This window comes from Marmota flaviventris, chromosome 15 (assembly GCF_047511675.1).
Source record: "Marmota flaviventris isolate mMarFla1 chromosome 15, mMarFla1.hap1, whole genome shotgun sequence".
Lineage (NCBI taxonomy): Eukaryota > Metazoa > Chordata > Mammalia > Rodentia > Sciuridae > Marmota > Marmota flaviventris.
The window spans coordinates 25,683,249-25,699,926 of record NC_092512.1 but is presented as its reverse complement, the minus strand read 5'-3'; the positions used below and the strand labels follow the sequence as shown (position 1 = coordinate 25,699,926).

Below are 16,678 nucleotides of genomic sequence, written 5' to 3'. Positions count from 1 at the left end.
AACATTTTCATTAGAAAATTAAGCTTAAGGGAAGAACAGCAAAATGTATTTTTATTAATGCATTCATGGATGTCATCATATGTGTCATTGAAATAAAAGCATAGAAATAAAACTTGTTAACTAGAATTTAGGGTAGATTCATGGATACTATATACAACAAATTATAACAGTTATCTAGATTTAGAATTTTCAGAGACATAATTAACCTTTTGAAGTTGATGTCTATTAATCAAACTTTTCCATAATATATCCTTTGTTTTCACTGTCAAGAGAAAATTCGTGAACTGACTGTAACATTTGTCCATCTTTTATAATTTAAATTTTGAATTAACTTAAATGATAAATTAAAGATAGAGGGCATGGCGACAACTCCCAAAAAGCAACCTTAAAATTTCTTCATTTAGAAGCAGTTTTATAATCATAAACATTATTTTAATTGCATCTCTAAAAGCATAAAAATTGAGAAATACAAAAGCCACAAAATATTTTGCATAAGATTATTCAGTAATTTAGTGGTAGAGCTAGCACATGCATATATGAATGTTTTTTGTTTTAAAATATTTAAGTGTTCTTTCTTACTGTGTATTACTTTTTCTAAATAAAAGTTAAGCAATTTCTTTTATTCAAGCATATCCCTGGCTACAAGAATAAAATAGATCCCAGATAAAAAGGATGGTAATACAACTATAAGCAATGGTTACAATAATGTTGCTAATGTTTTACTATATGGGAAATCTAGAAAAACATTTGTATCTACAATGTTACTGGAAGCACAAAAAATGTCAACATTTTTAATAATTTAATAATTCATTGTATTTTTTAAATCAAAAAATGGTTTTTAAAAGTGGTTATAGTACTCTTGAAATAACAAAGTTATAGCAGTGAATATGACTGCCAGGTGTTAGGGAGACGACAACAGATGGGTATGGCTATGAAAGGGCAGTACAAGAGATACTTTTGATAGAACTGCTTTACCACCACAGTGGCAGTCACTATTATATATGTGTGATAAAGTTAAATTGACTGAACATACACACACACACACACACACACACATACACACGTGCGCGCAAATAAAAGGGATGAACTCAAAATCAGTTTGATGAATCTACCAAAGTCATTTTTCTTATTGTGATACCATAGTCTAGTTACTCAAGAGGTTACTATTAGGGATACTGGGTGTAGGGAATACAGGAGCTCTTAACTGTTTACCAAAAAATGAATGTGAATCTGTAATTATCTCAAAATAAAAAGTAAAACTTTAAATTCAAGAAAATGACTAAAAGCAAAAAACAAATTACTTAAATAAAAGCAACTGTTTGTAATAAAAGCATTATGCTTGTTTCTAAAACCCAATTTGTATATTTTACACTTGAAAAGGCTCAGTGATTCCAGGACATGTTGTTGGGAAAGATTTACTTTGAAAGCCAGCAAATCAAGAATATGGCATACTTACCAATAAAGACCAGTTTGAGTATAAGTTTCAATTTCCTTTTATCCTTATGCAAGAGGGAAAGTAGGGACAATTAGGTTAGCAGAGGACTGATGACTGGAGACTTCTAGATACATCTCCAGTGGTCTGGAAGGAGATGTTGCAAACCCTGGTAATTTCTGTGAACCCTATACCATTTGGTACATACATAATCACAATTTCATGATGTCCCTATAAACTTGCATATATCTTAGTTATTCTTATTTTGGTGTCTTCAGCCTTGAAGGGGAAGGAGAGAGATTAGGTAAGTTTAGGGCAAATAAATCTTGTACTACCAGTCCCTGACACATTCATTAAATGAAAATGCATCTACATGCAGAGTTGAGCATAAATCTGACACAAACCTTAAGGTAGCAAAAGGCACAGGTACAATATGAAAACAGAAATTCCAAGCATTTTCACCCAGTTTTAGTTACCCATCTAACACTTTCTCAGGCCCAAGGGTCAGTGCTTTCCACAAAAGTAGCCTTGAAGTTCCTGAAAAGTAACCTAGGTAATTATTATCATCATGGCCTATATATCAGAGATGTCATTTTCAGCAAAGCTGGTGGGAGCTAATAATACTCCAATGTATGACCTCCCAAATCAGTGATTTTTTTTTAAAGTCAACTAAAAGCAAGTGAAGCTTTATTTAGGTTTTCCCTCAGTTACATGCCAGCAAACTGTATACAAAAAGGCATCAAGGAAAGATACACTTTCCATTGCAAAATTTGAACATTCAAGGTTAAAAATAGGAGCAGAATTCATCTCAAAATAATATGAATTTCAGGGAAGAGGATTATGTAAGGTGAGAAAGACAGTGTGAAAATTAATTATGAGTTGATTTGCTCAGCATGTTTAAAGAAAATAAGTACTCTTTTGATGCTAGTCAAAAGATCCTTGAATAGCAATTAAAATCTGAGTAGTAAGGGATCTACATTGTTTAGGGATTTGTATTTTTACCTAAAGAGTTTGAAATTAATCCTGAAGGAAATAGCCTTCTCAAGATTTTAGCCTTAGGTTAGTTAGTATGTGCAAAATACAAAGTAATGTAGCACTCATGATAAGACAAGGGTGAGAGAATGTAATAAGAATGAATAATTATTAGGAAATGACTTCAATACACAATGCAAAGAGAGGTAAAGAGACTAGACTAGTGACACGAGGAAAGGAAATAACTGATAAGAAAGAAAGGCAAAGAAGGAATTTATTATTTGCTAATTAACTATTGGAAAGAGCAGAAATCAGGACCATATTTTGAGGCTGAATGTGAGAATTATATGATTTTGAATGTGGGAGACAATAGTGAGAATACTTGTCTCTAGCTCAAGAACTTTGGTTTCTTAGATGCTTAATTGGAATTTCTAGAGAGAAATTTATATTAAAATTTGAAACAAAAATAAAGGAGAAAGTATGAAGTTATGAAAGACATTCTTTAACTCATCAAAAATAAATGAATGAGTTAAAACTTGACTGATACAAGTGCAGTCAGTGAAGGGGAAAACAATACTGGCAAAGCCAGGATTGAAACAACAAACCATATTCCATGTCTAGGTAGGATGCCATTTGCAGTTACACAGGCTGCACACTGAGTCACCATACTCAGGCATACTGTTATATATTCTATGATGTGATCACAGTCCCCTATATTTGTACATTGTATAACCTGCACAGTTCTTTCTGGTGTCTGTGGGTATAGTGAATATACTCTTAGTTTCTCTTTTTTGCCACATAAATCCCATTAAGACAAATTAGAGATCAAATAGAAAGATTACGTTGTCTCATGTGATACCAATCCTTAAGAACATCCATTGCCACGTATGTAGCTTTTGTTGTATAAATTACTCCAGTTTAGTAAATTAAACATGAGCCATGTTTTGTGCCCTAAATTACATTTTAAAAAATCAGAAGATAATTATATGCAAGCTTAGCCTACCTTTTATTAAAATACATGACAATAAATCTTATATTGTATCATGACTTTTTTAGACTTATCTTAGTCATTGTATTTTGCATAAATTTGAAAGGTTTAATAGCTTCACTTGTGGTTAATTTTTGAACACCATGTTAGCTTTTAATGAAGGTGGAAATCTTCATTATAAATTCCATTTTTTTCCTCTGTGGGGAAAACCAATTAGAAAATATCAAGAGTTAGCTAAAATTGCTACATCATTTTCTTGCTCTGTTCACAGTGTATAACAGCTAAATAGAATCATCCCAAGCACCACATCTGCATGTAAATGCTACAGAGAGCATTGCTCCCTATGTACCTTCAGAAAGAGACCACTGCTTGCAGGAAACCAAGCATCTCAAGGTGGAGACACCACTTTTCTAGGCTTACATAATACCTGTCTTATATTTTGATATGTTTACTTTTCTTTCTTTTGTGAGCAAGGACAGGATCTCCTATGATAAAGGAGAGGGTTATAGTTCTTTAGTGCTTAGCTTGGACTCTGGTTCATGCTAAATGATGTTTGCATAATAGATACACTTCAACTCTCTTAAAACACATTGTCAGTCACTCATTAGTGTACAGAGGAATACTAAACTAAAATCCCATGATAAATGCTTAATGAAATTATATTATATTTGCCTTTTAAAATGAAACAGTGTCCAGGAAAAATAGTTTTAAGCTTTTTATTATTTGAAAATGGCATTAAAATAAATTGCATTTGGATTCTAAAGGACAATATAAAGCTCTAAATTTTGTATTCACAAATATTTATTCAGCATCTTTCAGATGACAAAAATTATGGTAGGCTCAGGTAATACATATGAAAGAATAACTTGTTTTTGTATGTGGGGAGTTCACTTTACAGCAGAACAGACAGACTAAATTCCCTACTGTGTCATGGTGAAGATTATAATATGCATATGTGAGAGAAAGGATAAAAACTGATGACCCAGATAAGGAAGCCATTAGTTCTGAAAACATAATAATATTTTATATGAAAGTGGATATTTTCATTACAAAAAGCAACTGGTCAGGGAAAAATTTGCATGTTTGCTCATCATGTCTAAAGAAGAGCTATTTCCCTAGTTGTTGTTAGACAAACCAAATTTGAGTTAAAAGAGATGATTCTGATCATATAAATATATTTTCTTCAGTTCTAATTGAGATTCAACACAATACAAAAAATTGAACACATCTTACTTCAATATCAGTAATTCTCATCTATATCATTGTTTCTGTTATTATTAAGAATTAAAAGTGAAAATGAGTAATACCTACCACTATACCTTCCATTTCTCTGTTGTTAGAATTGGAAAATTTATATTTCATTTTGCCCACATTTGTCTTATGTAAATATTATGAAAACATAAATAACAACACCATATTTTTATTGAATATTATCATTTTGTCTTAATCCTTAAGTATTATACACTAAGAAAGAGTTGAGCTCTTAAGTGTGCTCTGAAAATCAGTATTAGTTTAATAGTCTCCTATATATAACCAAGTACTACATAGTGGGTGGCTTTAAACAATAGAAATCTATTTGCTCATATTCTGGATTCTCAAGTCAGAATCCAAGGTCAATGGGCCCACATTTTCTCTCAGGGCTCTAAGGACAAATCCTTATTTACCTCTTCCTAGTTTCTGTGTGTCCTCTGATTTCTGCTGAATCAAAAATTCATATCAGTTTTCAAGGTCCATTCTCTGTGCTTAAGCCAAGAAACAAAGAATAAAGGGGAAAAAAAAAAAGAAAAAAAGAAAAGGCCTGCATTTCTTAATCATGTGACTACTGACTGTATTTAATGTATGTTGGATAATGCAGGAAGTCATGTCCAACAAAACATGAATGTTCAGGAAAAATGTTAGTCATTGTAGTTGAGAAAGGGATTGTAGAAGGGAGGAGTGATTATAATCAGTATCTTTAATTGCTCAATCAGAAGTGAGTTCAAAAATAGATTTTAACTTTTATTTTTACTTTGCATGTAAATGGTTATATATGAATTGGATAATTGATTTTGAATCCATGAAATCAAAGCATTTTGAGGATAAAATATTACCTATAAGAGTTTTAACATATAAGGTGAATTAATTAACTTGGGAATAGACTTGTTTCATGAAAATTATTATGCTAAAGGAGGAGAATTACAGTAGGAAACATTCCAAGTGAATGACTTAATAATAACTTATGTTGAATTAACAGGAGTTAATTATTTTTAGAAAAACATCTTATTTAAATTGAATGAATTTGATATATTTCAAAGTGTACTAAAAATTAATTAAAAATTTTTATGAATTAGAGACATATGACCAATATCATGTTAAAACTTCATATTCTCTCTTATTTTAGAAATTTTACAATTTATACTTAGTACTTTTTTAAAATATAAGCTCTCAGGAATAAATGGTTTATTTCATAAAATTTATAGGTACAAATCAATGTGCTTAGAAGAGGCAAACTCCAATGGAAGTTCCTTCCTTCCTTATCTAGGCTGTGTTCTGCCAACATCTTCAATTTCTTCTCCATTTCCATAATATACCGTGACCCAATAATGCCTTGTTGTGCTCACATCAAAGTTGCTGTGCCATATTGTAGAAATATTTTGCAAACTCATAAGTTGTTGCTACTACAAATTTGTGTTGTAAAATCTCAAGTGGATTCAGAACATTGCCCAACAATTCTTCTTTCCTCATTCTCCAAAGAAGATATTTCAAATAACTCTCACTCTTCTGAAGTATCCTAACCTACTACCTCTTCTCACTTGCAGCACTGACCTCGCCTTTTCCTTCAGGGAGAAAATAAAAACTACCTGAAGGAAATATAGCTCATTTTCTGGTCTCTGCAGTTACAAACTTATATTGGACACATTCCTTCTTTCCCACTTTTCTCCTGTCAAAATGGAAATGGTGTTTTCACTAGGCGAAAGCCAAGTCATAGGTTAATAAATTGCCAAAAAGGTCAAACATTGAATTTATGATTAAATTAAAAAAAATGGAGTAAACAAGAAAAATATTGTAATTTAGAGTGTCGGAGTTGTAGTAGCTCTGGGTAATATTCATGAGAATACTTTATGAAAGTAGAGAGGAAGAAAGGAGAGCAAGGAATTATGGAGCATGCATATTGGAATCTCCACATGAGTCATGATGACATACAGTTGGTGTTTAATTTAAATGGGCTCAATAAGGTAATAAAATTATTCATATTATATATGCTAGGCCTATGTTTCGCTTAGTTTCACAATGTTTTATTATATCTTTATGGAATATCACAACAGATTAAAAAAAGGAAAATAGATGTACATCTTTTTCTTATAGAAATTTAAATATATATTTGGATAATGTATGTATTAATTAAACATTTTTATATAGGTAATTACTTTCTTAGATTTAAAAGCAGTACAGTCATCCATTAACTTGTATGTTTAGAATTAAATTGTATTTACTACAGATTCAGTAACACATTTACGTTTAGATTCTTAAGGATATGGAAACATCACTGAAGAATTATTTTTCTCTGCACTAATAATTTAAAAATAAGATGAATGTCTCTATATCTACATTTATAATAAATGGGAAAGTTATACATATATTTGTATTAATGTATAAAAACATTTATAATTTTATTTACATAATTTTATATGAAACACATAAGGGAGACTTTGTAATAATAAAAAAATTTGCACCTAAGAATCAGAGAAGAAATATTTGACACTTAAATGGAACTGGCCTGCTTAGATGAGGAAACCCTCTGAAATACTTCTTTCCATATTCACGTGATACTTATATTAATTCTATTTCATTCAGTATGCAGATCTTCTTCTGTGAATGAGGAAGCCTTCTATATATTATCACTTGTTACACTGCCAAATGGATTTTCCTTAAGGCAGAAAAATATATTAAAAATATGAAAAATGATAGTTTTGCCATATCAGGCATTCTCAACTATGTGGAATAATTTCTAACTCCTTGAAAAAAAATAGATTTAGGTATCCACAAAATTTATATTGGCCTGTTTAATGTTTTTAAACATTAATTTACACTATAATATTTATATATTGAAGTTTGATGTCATGAAAAATGTTAATGAGATATAACAAATATATGCATAGATACTATATAAAATATATATATAAAAATGATTTTAAGACATGTAATATATATCTATATTATATTTATATGTGAATAAAATCCAGATTATGTGCCTAATAACAAAAGATGGTTTAATGAAAAAGTATACTGGAGCAGGTATTAAAATATCTAATTCTCATCTTTGATTCTCAGTATACACACGGAGTCATCGTTTCCTCTTCCTCAAATGGGAAAGCTAGGCAGCATGATCTTAAGGATCCATTTTATCTTTATAATTTATCATGGAAAAAGGGGAGTAGTTCAAAATTATAAAATCATAATAGCTATTTAAGTTATTTTACCACTGTGCATACATATTAACTTTCAGAGCAATGGATTTAGTTAATATTCTGGTCCAATTATTGTCACAAGTCAGATAGTAAACAGTCCTGTTTGACCAGATTAATGTCTCTGTTTTTTATTTTTACAGAATGAAGATTATGGATAGTTGCCTCTGGAGTAACTTATTCTATTTAGTTAGACAATGTGCTAATTTACTAGCACAATCTTTGCACTATTCATTACATAAATTTATTCCAAATATACGTTTCTAATACATAATTAGCCTGATTAGTTTACTAAATCATATTAATTTGTCTTTCAAATTTTTAATAATAGGAAATATTTCAGTTCTTGAGGGATGCTTATAGGACAACCACACGAGATAGTTGTAATTTGAAGAAACCAAACTTATGGCATTAATTTCTATAGCTATAGTAGTCCATATTTAGTATATATTGGAATCAACCTGGTTTGCAGATTTCCTAAACTGATGCTTATAGAGTGTAAACGAACAAATTTGCATGGAAATTTGGGAATCTGCAGTTTAACAAATAATACAGGCATTTCTGATGTAGGTATTAAAAGAAACACTTGTGAAATATTACCTAAGGTACATTATTAGCTTACTTAGAAATATATACATATATGAAAGATACATTTATGATTGCATATAAATTCACATTTATATGATGGTGGTCCCATGAGATTTTATCACTTACTGACATTTTACCTGACTTAATTTGTGTAAGAACACTCTGTGATGTTCATACAATGACAAAAAATGCATCTAATGATGCATTTTCAGAAAGCATCCCTATTATTAAGCAATGAAAAACTGTATCTATACATAAATACCAATATATGTGTACATATATATGTATACATATTAAAACATACTAGTGTAAACTCACTTATAAACATGCACATAGTATGTAAAATATGAGTAAGTTTACATTATATACATTTTCCTTGGAAGTACTGTATTAAAGGAGTGTGTCAGAAGTTGCCATCTATCTCCAAATAACTGTACATTTAATTTCATAATAGATTTTTAGCTGAGCAATGAACACCCAGACTAAGGATTCATTTTCCCAGTGTCTCTTACAGCAAGGGGTTATATAACTAACTTTTGGCATTGACCTATAAGTGGTAGTAGAAAATGAAACATTTGACAAAATCTTGGACATGGTGTGATCTTGGAAAGAGTAATAATATACAAGGATCCTGAGTTTTCCATACTCAAGGAAGAAGGGATAAAAACTGTGTACACCTATCTCCAGAATTTTTCATAAAAAGCAAAAACTTGTGTCTTGTTCAAGCCTCTTGTTTTTGTTAATTTATGTTTGATTAAATTAGTAATCATAGCAGGAAGAGTTAAAAGTAGCTTGTCAACTAATATATCCTTTTTGAGGCACTAAAATCATTTATTAATTTCACAAATATACATGAAACACTAAGATGTGAAATGTACAATACCAGGTATTATGTATAACGTGTGATCCAAACTCAGGTTAAAACTCTGTAAATTTAATAACAAAATAGACAAAGGAACAGAGTGAATATTAGTAAAGAAAAATTACAAAGTCTTAAATTTTTGACCCTTGGGAATTTGTGCAAATGCCAAAGTAGAGAGAAAAGAAATAAGAGACCGGAAGAAAGCTGAGCAGATGCCAATATATATAGAAAGAATGAAGAAAGAAAAACCACACAGAAAATGTTCAAAAACACATATTCAGCAAGTAATAGGAATATGTGGAGAAAGGGACTTCAAAGTCACCAATGCAGACGGATGTGTAGAAAAAGAAGAAATCATAAAGTCAAGTGTTGAAGATAAATTAAGTTGAGGTAAGTATTAAATCAGTCACTAGAAGTCATTGGTCTTCTATAAAAGGCAATTACAAAGAAATGATTAAATAAACTAAGCTATAGCTAATTGAAGATTAATCAATCAGGAAGCAAAAATTGATGATGTAGAAAAGAATTAAGAAAATTAGGGTAATGATGTTCTTGAGGTAAGAAACCATAGCATCTGTACAAACGGAAGGACCCGCTTGAGGTGGTAGCTTGCCTTAAGTAGAAATTTTTGACTATATTTATCAGAATAATTCTAAATGTTTAGTATTAATTTAAACAACTAATAAATACAAATATACATGCAAACTAATTTATATAATACAAAAAAATTATACATATTCTTTCTTAATTTGAATGATTGCACACTTTTTCTCTATCAAAATCTGAGTGATACGTTTTTCAATTACATTCTGATATTGATAACTGCATTCATTCCCTTGTCTCCAGTCAATACTTCATTTTTTTACAACATAGAAATTTTTTTTCCAGTACTGGAGATTGAACCCACACTTAACCACCAAGCCACATTCCCAGCCCTTTTTATATTTTATTTTAAAACCGGGCCTTACTAAGTTTCTGAGGCTGGCTTTGAACTCATGATCCTTTGCCTCAGACTCCTGAGCCACTGGATTATAGGTTGTGCCACCGTACTCAGCATGACTTTCAAATTCTTACTCCTACTTTAAACTATATGTCATAATTGTGGCACACTTACGGAACATGTTCTTGTGGAAATCCTACTTAATTTTCAACTACATCTTAAACATCGAACCTATTATTTTTCTTTTATACTCAATTTATTAGTCCTTTTGATTTTATGTGCAGATCTTTCAGACTAAATTATCTTTAACTTTCACTATCTTCATCTGCCTCATTCTCTAGTTACTTTTTTTCTCCCCATTTTATCACAACTGGATTTTTAAAGGCAAGGTTAATTTCATTATATCTGTTTCTCCATTTTGCTCAAATTATACTCCCCATTTTCTATAACCAATTTTTTCACTCCCAGTTAACAAAAACATAAAAATCAAAAATGTTTTTCTAGACCTTACTTCCTCCTTTATCTATTTGCTTGTAAAATTTCCAGAAGGATTTATTTATATTATTTGCCTACAATATCACCTCTCAGTTTCTCTCTTAACAGCACTTCAACTGTCACCCACAAAATTACTTTCATCTGTTCATATGTCCTCCAAGTCATTAAATCCAGTGATTAGTTTGAGAGCTTATATTATCAGTTTATCATCCACACTTACATAATTGGTCAAATTCTCAGTATTTTCTTATTTGGCTTCCAGAAGACCTTATTCATATGATTTACATATGTGGTATCCATGAAAAGTTCATGTGTGAGAAAAATGCAAGAATGCTCACAAGTGAAATGATCAGATTCTGGTGGTTATAACCCCCTCAGTGGATCAATCCACTGATGGATTAACTGGGTGGTAACTGTAGGCAGGTAGAGTGTGACTGGAGTAGGTAGGTGACTGGGACATGCCTTGGGGGTTTATAAATTGTCTCTAGTGAGCACAGCTCTCTCTGCTTTCTTGTTACCATGTCCTGAGCTGCTTTCTTCAGCTGTGCCCTTCTGTCATCATATTCTTCTGCCTCACCTTGATCCCAGAGCTATGGAGTTAGCCATCTATGAACTGAGAAATCTGAAACTGTGAGCCCAAATGAACTTTTCCTCTTCTGTGTTTTCTTCTCAGGTCTTTTGATCATAGTTACAAAAAAAGCTTACTAAAACACACTATCTACTTTTTCTACCTTTACCTTTTACTCAAATTTTCAATCTCTTTTACAGGTTCATTCTAATTTTGCTTACATTTTAGTGTTAAAATGACTTCAAACTCAACCCATTTTTTTTTCCTTTTATTTAAATTTAACAATGTTTTCTACTAGTAGCAGTAATCACTTGTAATTTTAGATCTCGAGCCCACATTTTTGATTCTGAACTAGGACATATCCATCTACCTCCTTGAAATCTGTACCTAATTATTTATTAGCCATCTCAAACTATTCATGTCCAAAATTATGTTCCAGATGATATCTTAAGAAGTATTTGATCAATAGCATTCCCAAAATTAGTTGGTGTAATTTTTATTCAATTATTCAAGTCAAAACACTTAGAACTATCCATTTATTCTCCTTCTCCAATTACACATCTCATTAAGAAAAATCTCTCAACTTGTATCTTGAAAATCCAATAAATTTTATCACCTCTGCTTCTACTTCTTTTCCAATAATCATAATTTCTAACTATTATCTAAATTCTAAATATTTCAAATAATCTCTATCCCTTTCCTTTCCTTCTTATAGTTTGTTTGCTCCACAGTATCCATAATAATTTTTTTAAATGATAAATTCAATCATGCCACTACTGTGCTCAAAACATGTCTCTGATATACTTTTTCTGGAATTCTCATTGCTAAGATATTCACTTGACTGTCTCCCTTACTTTCTTCAAATCTCAACTTCTCAATCATGTAGGCTACACACTCATCACAATATCCCTACCATTCTTTCCTGTCTTACTTTTTTCCAATTTTATTTTCTTATCAGTCTCTCTACAGTATGTATCATTTACCTTATTTATGTAGTAAAAGTTTATTGTTATTCTCCCTTGACAGATTGTAAGCTATACATAAATAGGATTCTTTGTTACTTCATTTATGGAAGCACTTAGAACAATGTTGTCATATAGTTGATTTACCAATAAGTATTTTTTGAATGAACACCAAACAAATGAAATTCTAGTAAGAACACAAATTAACTTGGAAAATAATTTTTTGGGGGGGGGGTTTGGGGCTTGAACTCAGATGCACCACATCCTTAGCCCTATTTTATATTATATTTAGAGACAGGGTCTCTCTGAGTTGCTAAGTACCTCATAATTTCTGAGGCTGACTTTGAACTCACCATCTTCTTGTCTCAGCCTCCTGAGCCACTGGAATTACAGCTGTGTGTCATCATGCCCAGTCTTAGGAGATAATTTTAAACAAAATACACTACACTTTTGCATCCAGAGCTTTGTTAATGTAATTAGTTTTAACCTTTTTTTCCCCTGCCATAGTACTTGAGCAGATAATGCCACACAATGTTAAATTTAAGAGAAGCTTTGAATGTCACAGGTGGGGAAACCTCAGATCTATGGAGGTGACATGACTAATTCATTGCTGTCTATGATAAAACAGTCAAAGCTAAAACCAGTATGCACACATTTATGTCTTGTCATTTTTCATTTCACTATAGTAGAATGAGTTGACAACTAAGTATAATAAAGTTTTTAACATTTAATGATAATGGGGATTTATTGCATTCCTACTGGGTCATGCTATGATACCACTAACCATTTTATAATAAACAAGAACCTTTTGTTTGATCATATATAGCATGGAAGTGAGCCATTAGCAGGCTGTTATTATCTTTTGTGAAGCATGATTATTGGGCTGGTTTAGTCTGTTGCTAGAGTCAAACTAAGGCTACATTAAACCTTACTTAACTGAACTTCAGAGCAAAAGCATAACATAGAATAACTACTGGCAAGTTTGTGGTCTCTGAATGAAAGATCTAAAGTCAATGAAACCATTTGTAATTTTAATCAAAAGAACATGAATGTCTCCTTGTTCACATTTTTCTTTTGAATTCTACTACAAATTGAAAATGTGATGTGAACAGTGCATACTTATAAGAAAGAACCCTTAACATAATGCCTCCTGAACTATATTGTCATTTTGATGACCATATCTTTACAATGGTGTGAGAACATTAAAGAATATAAAAGGAATAGAGGGCCAGAATTAGATATAAAAGTTTTACTTTAATTAGTTTTTTTATACTTATTTTTCAATTGAAGTCGGACACAATACATTTATTTATTTATTTTTATGTGGTGCCAAGGATTGAACCCAGGGCCTTGCACGTGCTAGACGAGTGCTCTACCACTGAACCACAACCCCAGCCCCTTGCTTTAATTATTCATAGATTATTTTGTATATCAATTTGTAACTAATGCAATTTAAAAGGAATGCTGTTTTATCATATTTAAGTGAGTGCATAAAATGTGATTATTTTACTGACACTGTTTTTTTAATTGGCATTTATAGAAATATAACTTTAAAACATTTGTATCACTTTCTTGAAACATGCCAAATGAACTTATTTTTGATTTACCATAAACAAATCTTTTAACAAGTCTACCTAAGCATTTACTATAATAAATTGAAAGTGACAATGAAACTCTGAATTTCTTGGTTACTATTTTCTTCCTGAGAAAGAGGGAAATAAATAAAATTGGCTCAGTGTCATTTAAATGATTAAATGGAAAAAGAAGAAACTTGTGGATCTGCTGCTATTACTGGACAATCTATATTGCATATTGACAAAAAAACATTAAAAAATTACTAAGAACATTTCATGTGAAATGAGAAAGTGACTATATGAACGTAAATAGTGATAAGAGCATTAGATTTCTTTTCTGGAGTTCAGTGGTACCAAAGAAACTAGTACTACAAAACAGTGTTTCTAATTTCTTCATTATATCTATTAGTAAAATATTTTCCAAGTTTAAAAATTGCTGTTTTAATGGCATCATATATATTAGGAATATTATAATTATATGTATTATACATTTTTGGAACATTCATAGTATTATCATCCCTCTTGATATGAATCACTATAAAATATTTTTAAATAATTTTTAAATTTTGTGACATTTGAAACCAGAATTCTGCTGGGTTTCATTGAACTCTATAATAAAATTTAGCATGAAAAGAGGTAAAGATACATAACTGAGGATTGAAGACCGAAGGTAGAAGGTGAAACGGCTGGATATGGCTATTTGTGTCACTTTTGTCCTATTAAAAGATAGGAAGTTTGATGATGGAAATTGCATTACCTGAAACAGCCAAATTCATTTTTTTTTAACATTTACTTACTGTCCTTTCAGCAGCAGTTAACAAGTGTGTCTACTTTCCTTCTTCACACTTTTCTTCCCTTGTCTGTGTGATTTCTTTCCCTTAACAGTTTCTCCTAACTGAATGCATTTTACTCTGTCTTTTTGCAGGATCATCCTTCTAAGCCTGGGCTTTGTATGTTGTTGATGTTAGTTTACTGACTCTGAGTACTTCCGCTTGTCTTCTCATGCCATCATGTCTTTATCTAGCCAAATTTATTGTGCCTATTTCTTCATTTAACATCATTCTCATTCTTACACTCTTTTAAGTTTCTGAATCATAAAGATAGAGCATTAGTAGCATGTCTCCAAGAAACTTGAAACTATGTGTATCCAAATCAAATCTCAATATTCACAGGGGTCCCGCTCCAAACTGGATTTCCCATCAATATTTTCAAATTCACCAATAATGACTATTGCCTTCACAATTTGGTGAAGTCAGAAAATCAGGTTTTATTGTAATGAAGATAACACTACCTTCATTGTCACTCCCCATTCCATTACAAAGTCCTTTTGATGATATCTCCTACTTATCTCTCAACTCTAATTCTTCATTTCATTAATAGAACCCTAATCCAAGCTGCTGTGATCTTTTCTTGGATTACTGCAATCACTTCTTAAATGGTCTTATACTAATCGTGCCCCACTTCAAATCAAACTCTTCACTTCAGTTTCAGTAATCATTTAAAAATTCAAACTTCTTCATGTTTGAATAAATTTCTACCATTCTTAAGCAAGCTTTAAAAGGTCCTCCTTAGTCTTGTGTTTACCTGTGTCTTCACTCTACCCATGATATAATTCTTTTACTCAATTATGGTCTCATAATCTGGTCAATGATATCAAAAGATAAATATCTAAAAATTAGTATAAACATCTTATTAAAAAAAATTATTCCCTAAAACCATATTTTGAATACTCTTCAGTTTTCATTGGACCATGACTCAAGTCTTAAAAGAAATAGACGGTGCTCAACACATGAGCGTCTTTAAATTTTTGCCATCAGATAACAAGATATATAAATGATCTACTTACATAAACAAAGACAAATTAATTCCAAGACTATTCACCTAATTTAAAAGGGACCACCAAGGATGGACTAGCATGCTAAAGAACACAACTGTCTATGACAACAGGAGGAACTTTTATTTCCTTAAATTGTGGTCAATTCATAGATTTCTTTTCATTGACTGATAAAATAATACTGACGAAAAGTTCCATGTTTCAAATTTTCAATCTGTTATTTCAGTACCTTAGTCCTCAAAAACATCTCTCAGATCTGACAACTGTTCCTTATAACACTCCTATAGCTATGTGATCTTTTAAGTATTTAAGCCAAAGAACCAAGGATAATTCTTTGTTCTGCAGTTTGCTTTAGACAATGACACCAATGCTAAGTTAATAGAAACTGTCTACTTACCATATTGTAGGTGGCTCAGAACCTTCTATTTCTAAGTAATCATATTTTTCCTCCATTTGGAAATCAGTAAATATTAGTGAAATTGTGTCCCCAGGCTCTGCCACGATGGTCCAAGTACAATCTGCATTATTATGGTATTCATTAGGAAAACTAGGGCTGGAAATGATACCACTGGATCCTCTCATTGTTCCTCCACAAGCATCTTCAGCTGTTGAAAACAATAGCAAAAATTTCAATTTTAAGTTATTAAAGGAAAATGTAATTAAGGCAACTCTACATTTTCAGATAAAAACAATAGTCCAAATATTGTGATATCAAGTGCATAATATACTAACAGATTAAATGAAAGGCTTATGAAGAAATTTGTAATCATATATATAAATTATACACTAACAATTTTTGTAACCATTGGCTGAAATATCAAAGAAGATAAGTGAAAATGCATACTCCAAAATTAGGTCTCAGGATGATAGAACACAAATTTCATATTTAAGTGACAAAGTGAGGAAAATGGAGAAATATGTTTATGTCTGTGATGAGACATCCGTAATCATTTGTGCATGTCATTGATGGCAAAACTTTTTATTTTATAATATAAATACATACAAATTAAAGACATGA

The 16,678-nt window shown here is 31.1% G+C and overlaps 1 protein-coding gene across 3 annotated transcripts in view; it reads right to left on the bottom strand.

Annotated features, from left to right (window-relative positions):
- Csmd3 (CUB and Sushi multiple domains 3) overlaps positions 1-16,678 on the bottom strand; it is a 1,133,871-nt gene that overhangs the window by 831,379 nt on the left and 285,814 nt on the right. For all 3 annotated transcript variants that reach the window (XM_027947308.2, XM_027947313.2, XM_027947317.2), the window contains exon 5: positions 16,058-16,265. In XM_027947308.2, coding sequence (XP_027803109.2) covers positions 16,058-16,265 — 208 coding nt within the window. The remainder of the gene's footprint in view (positions 1-16,057; positions 16,266-16,678) is intronic.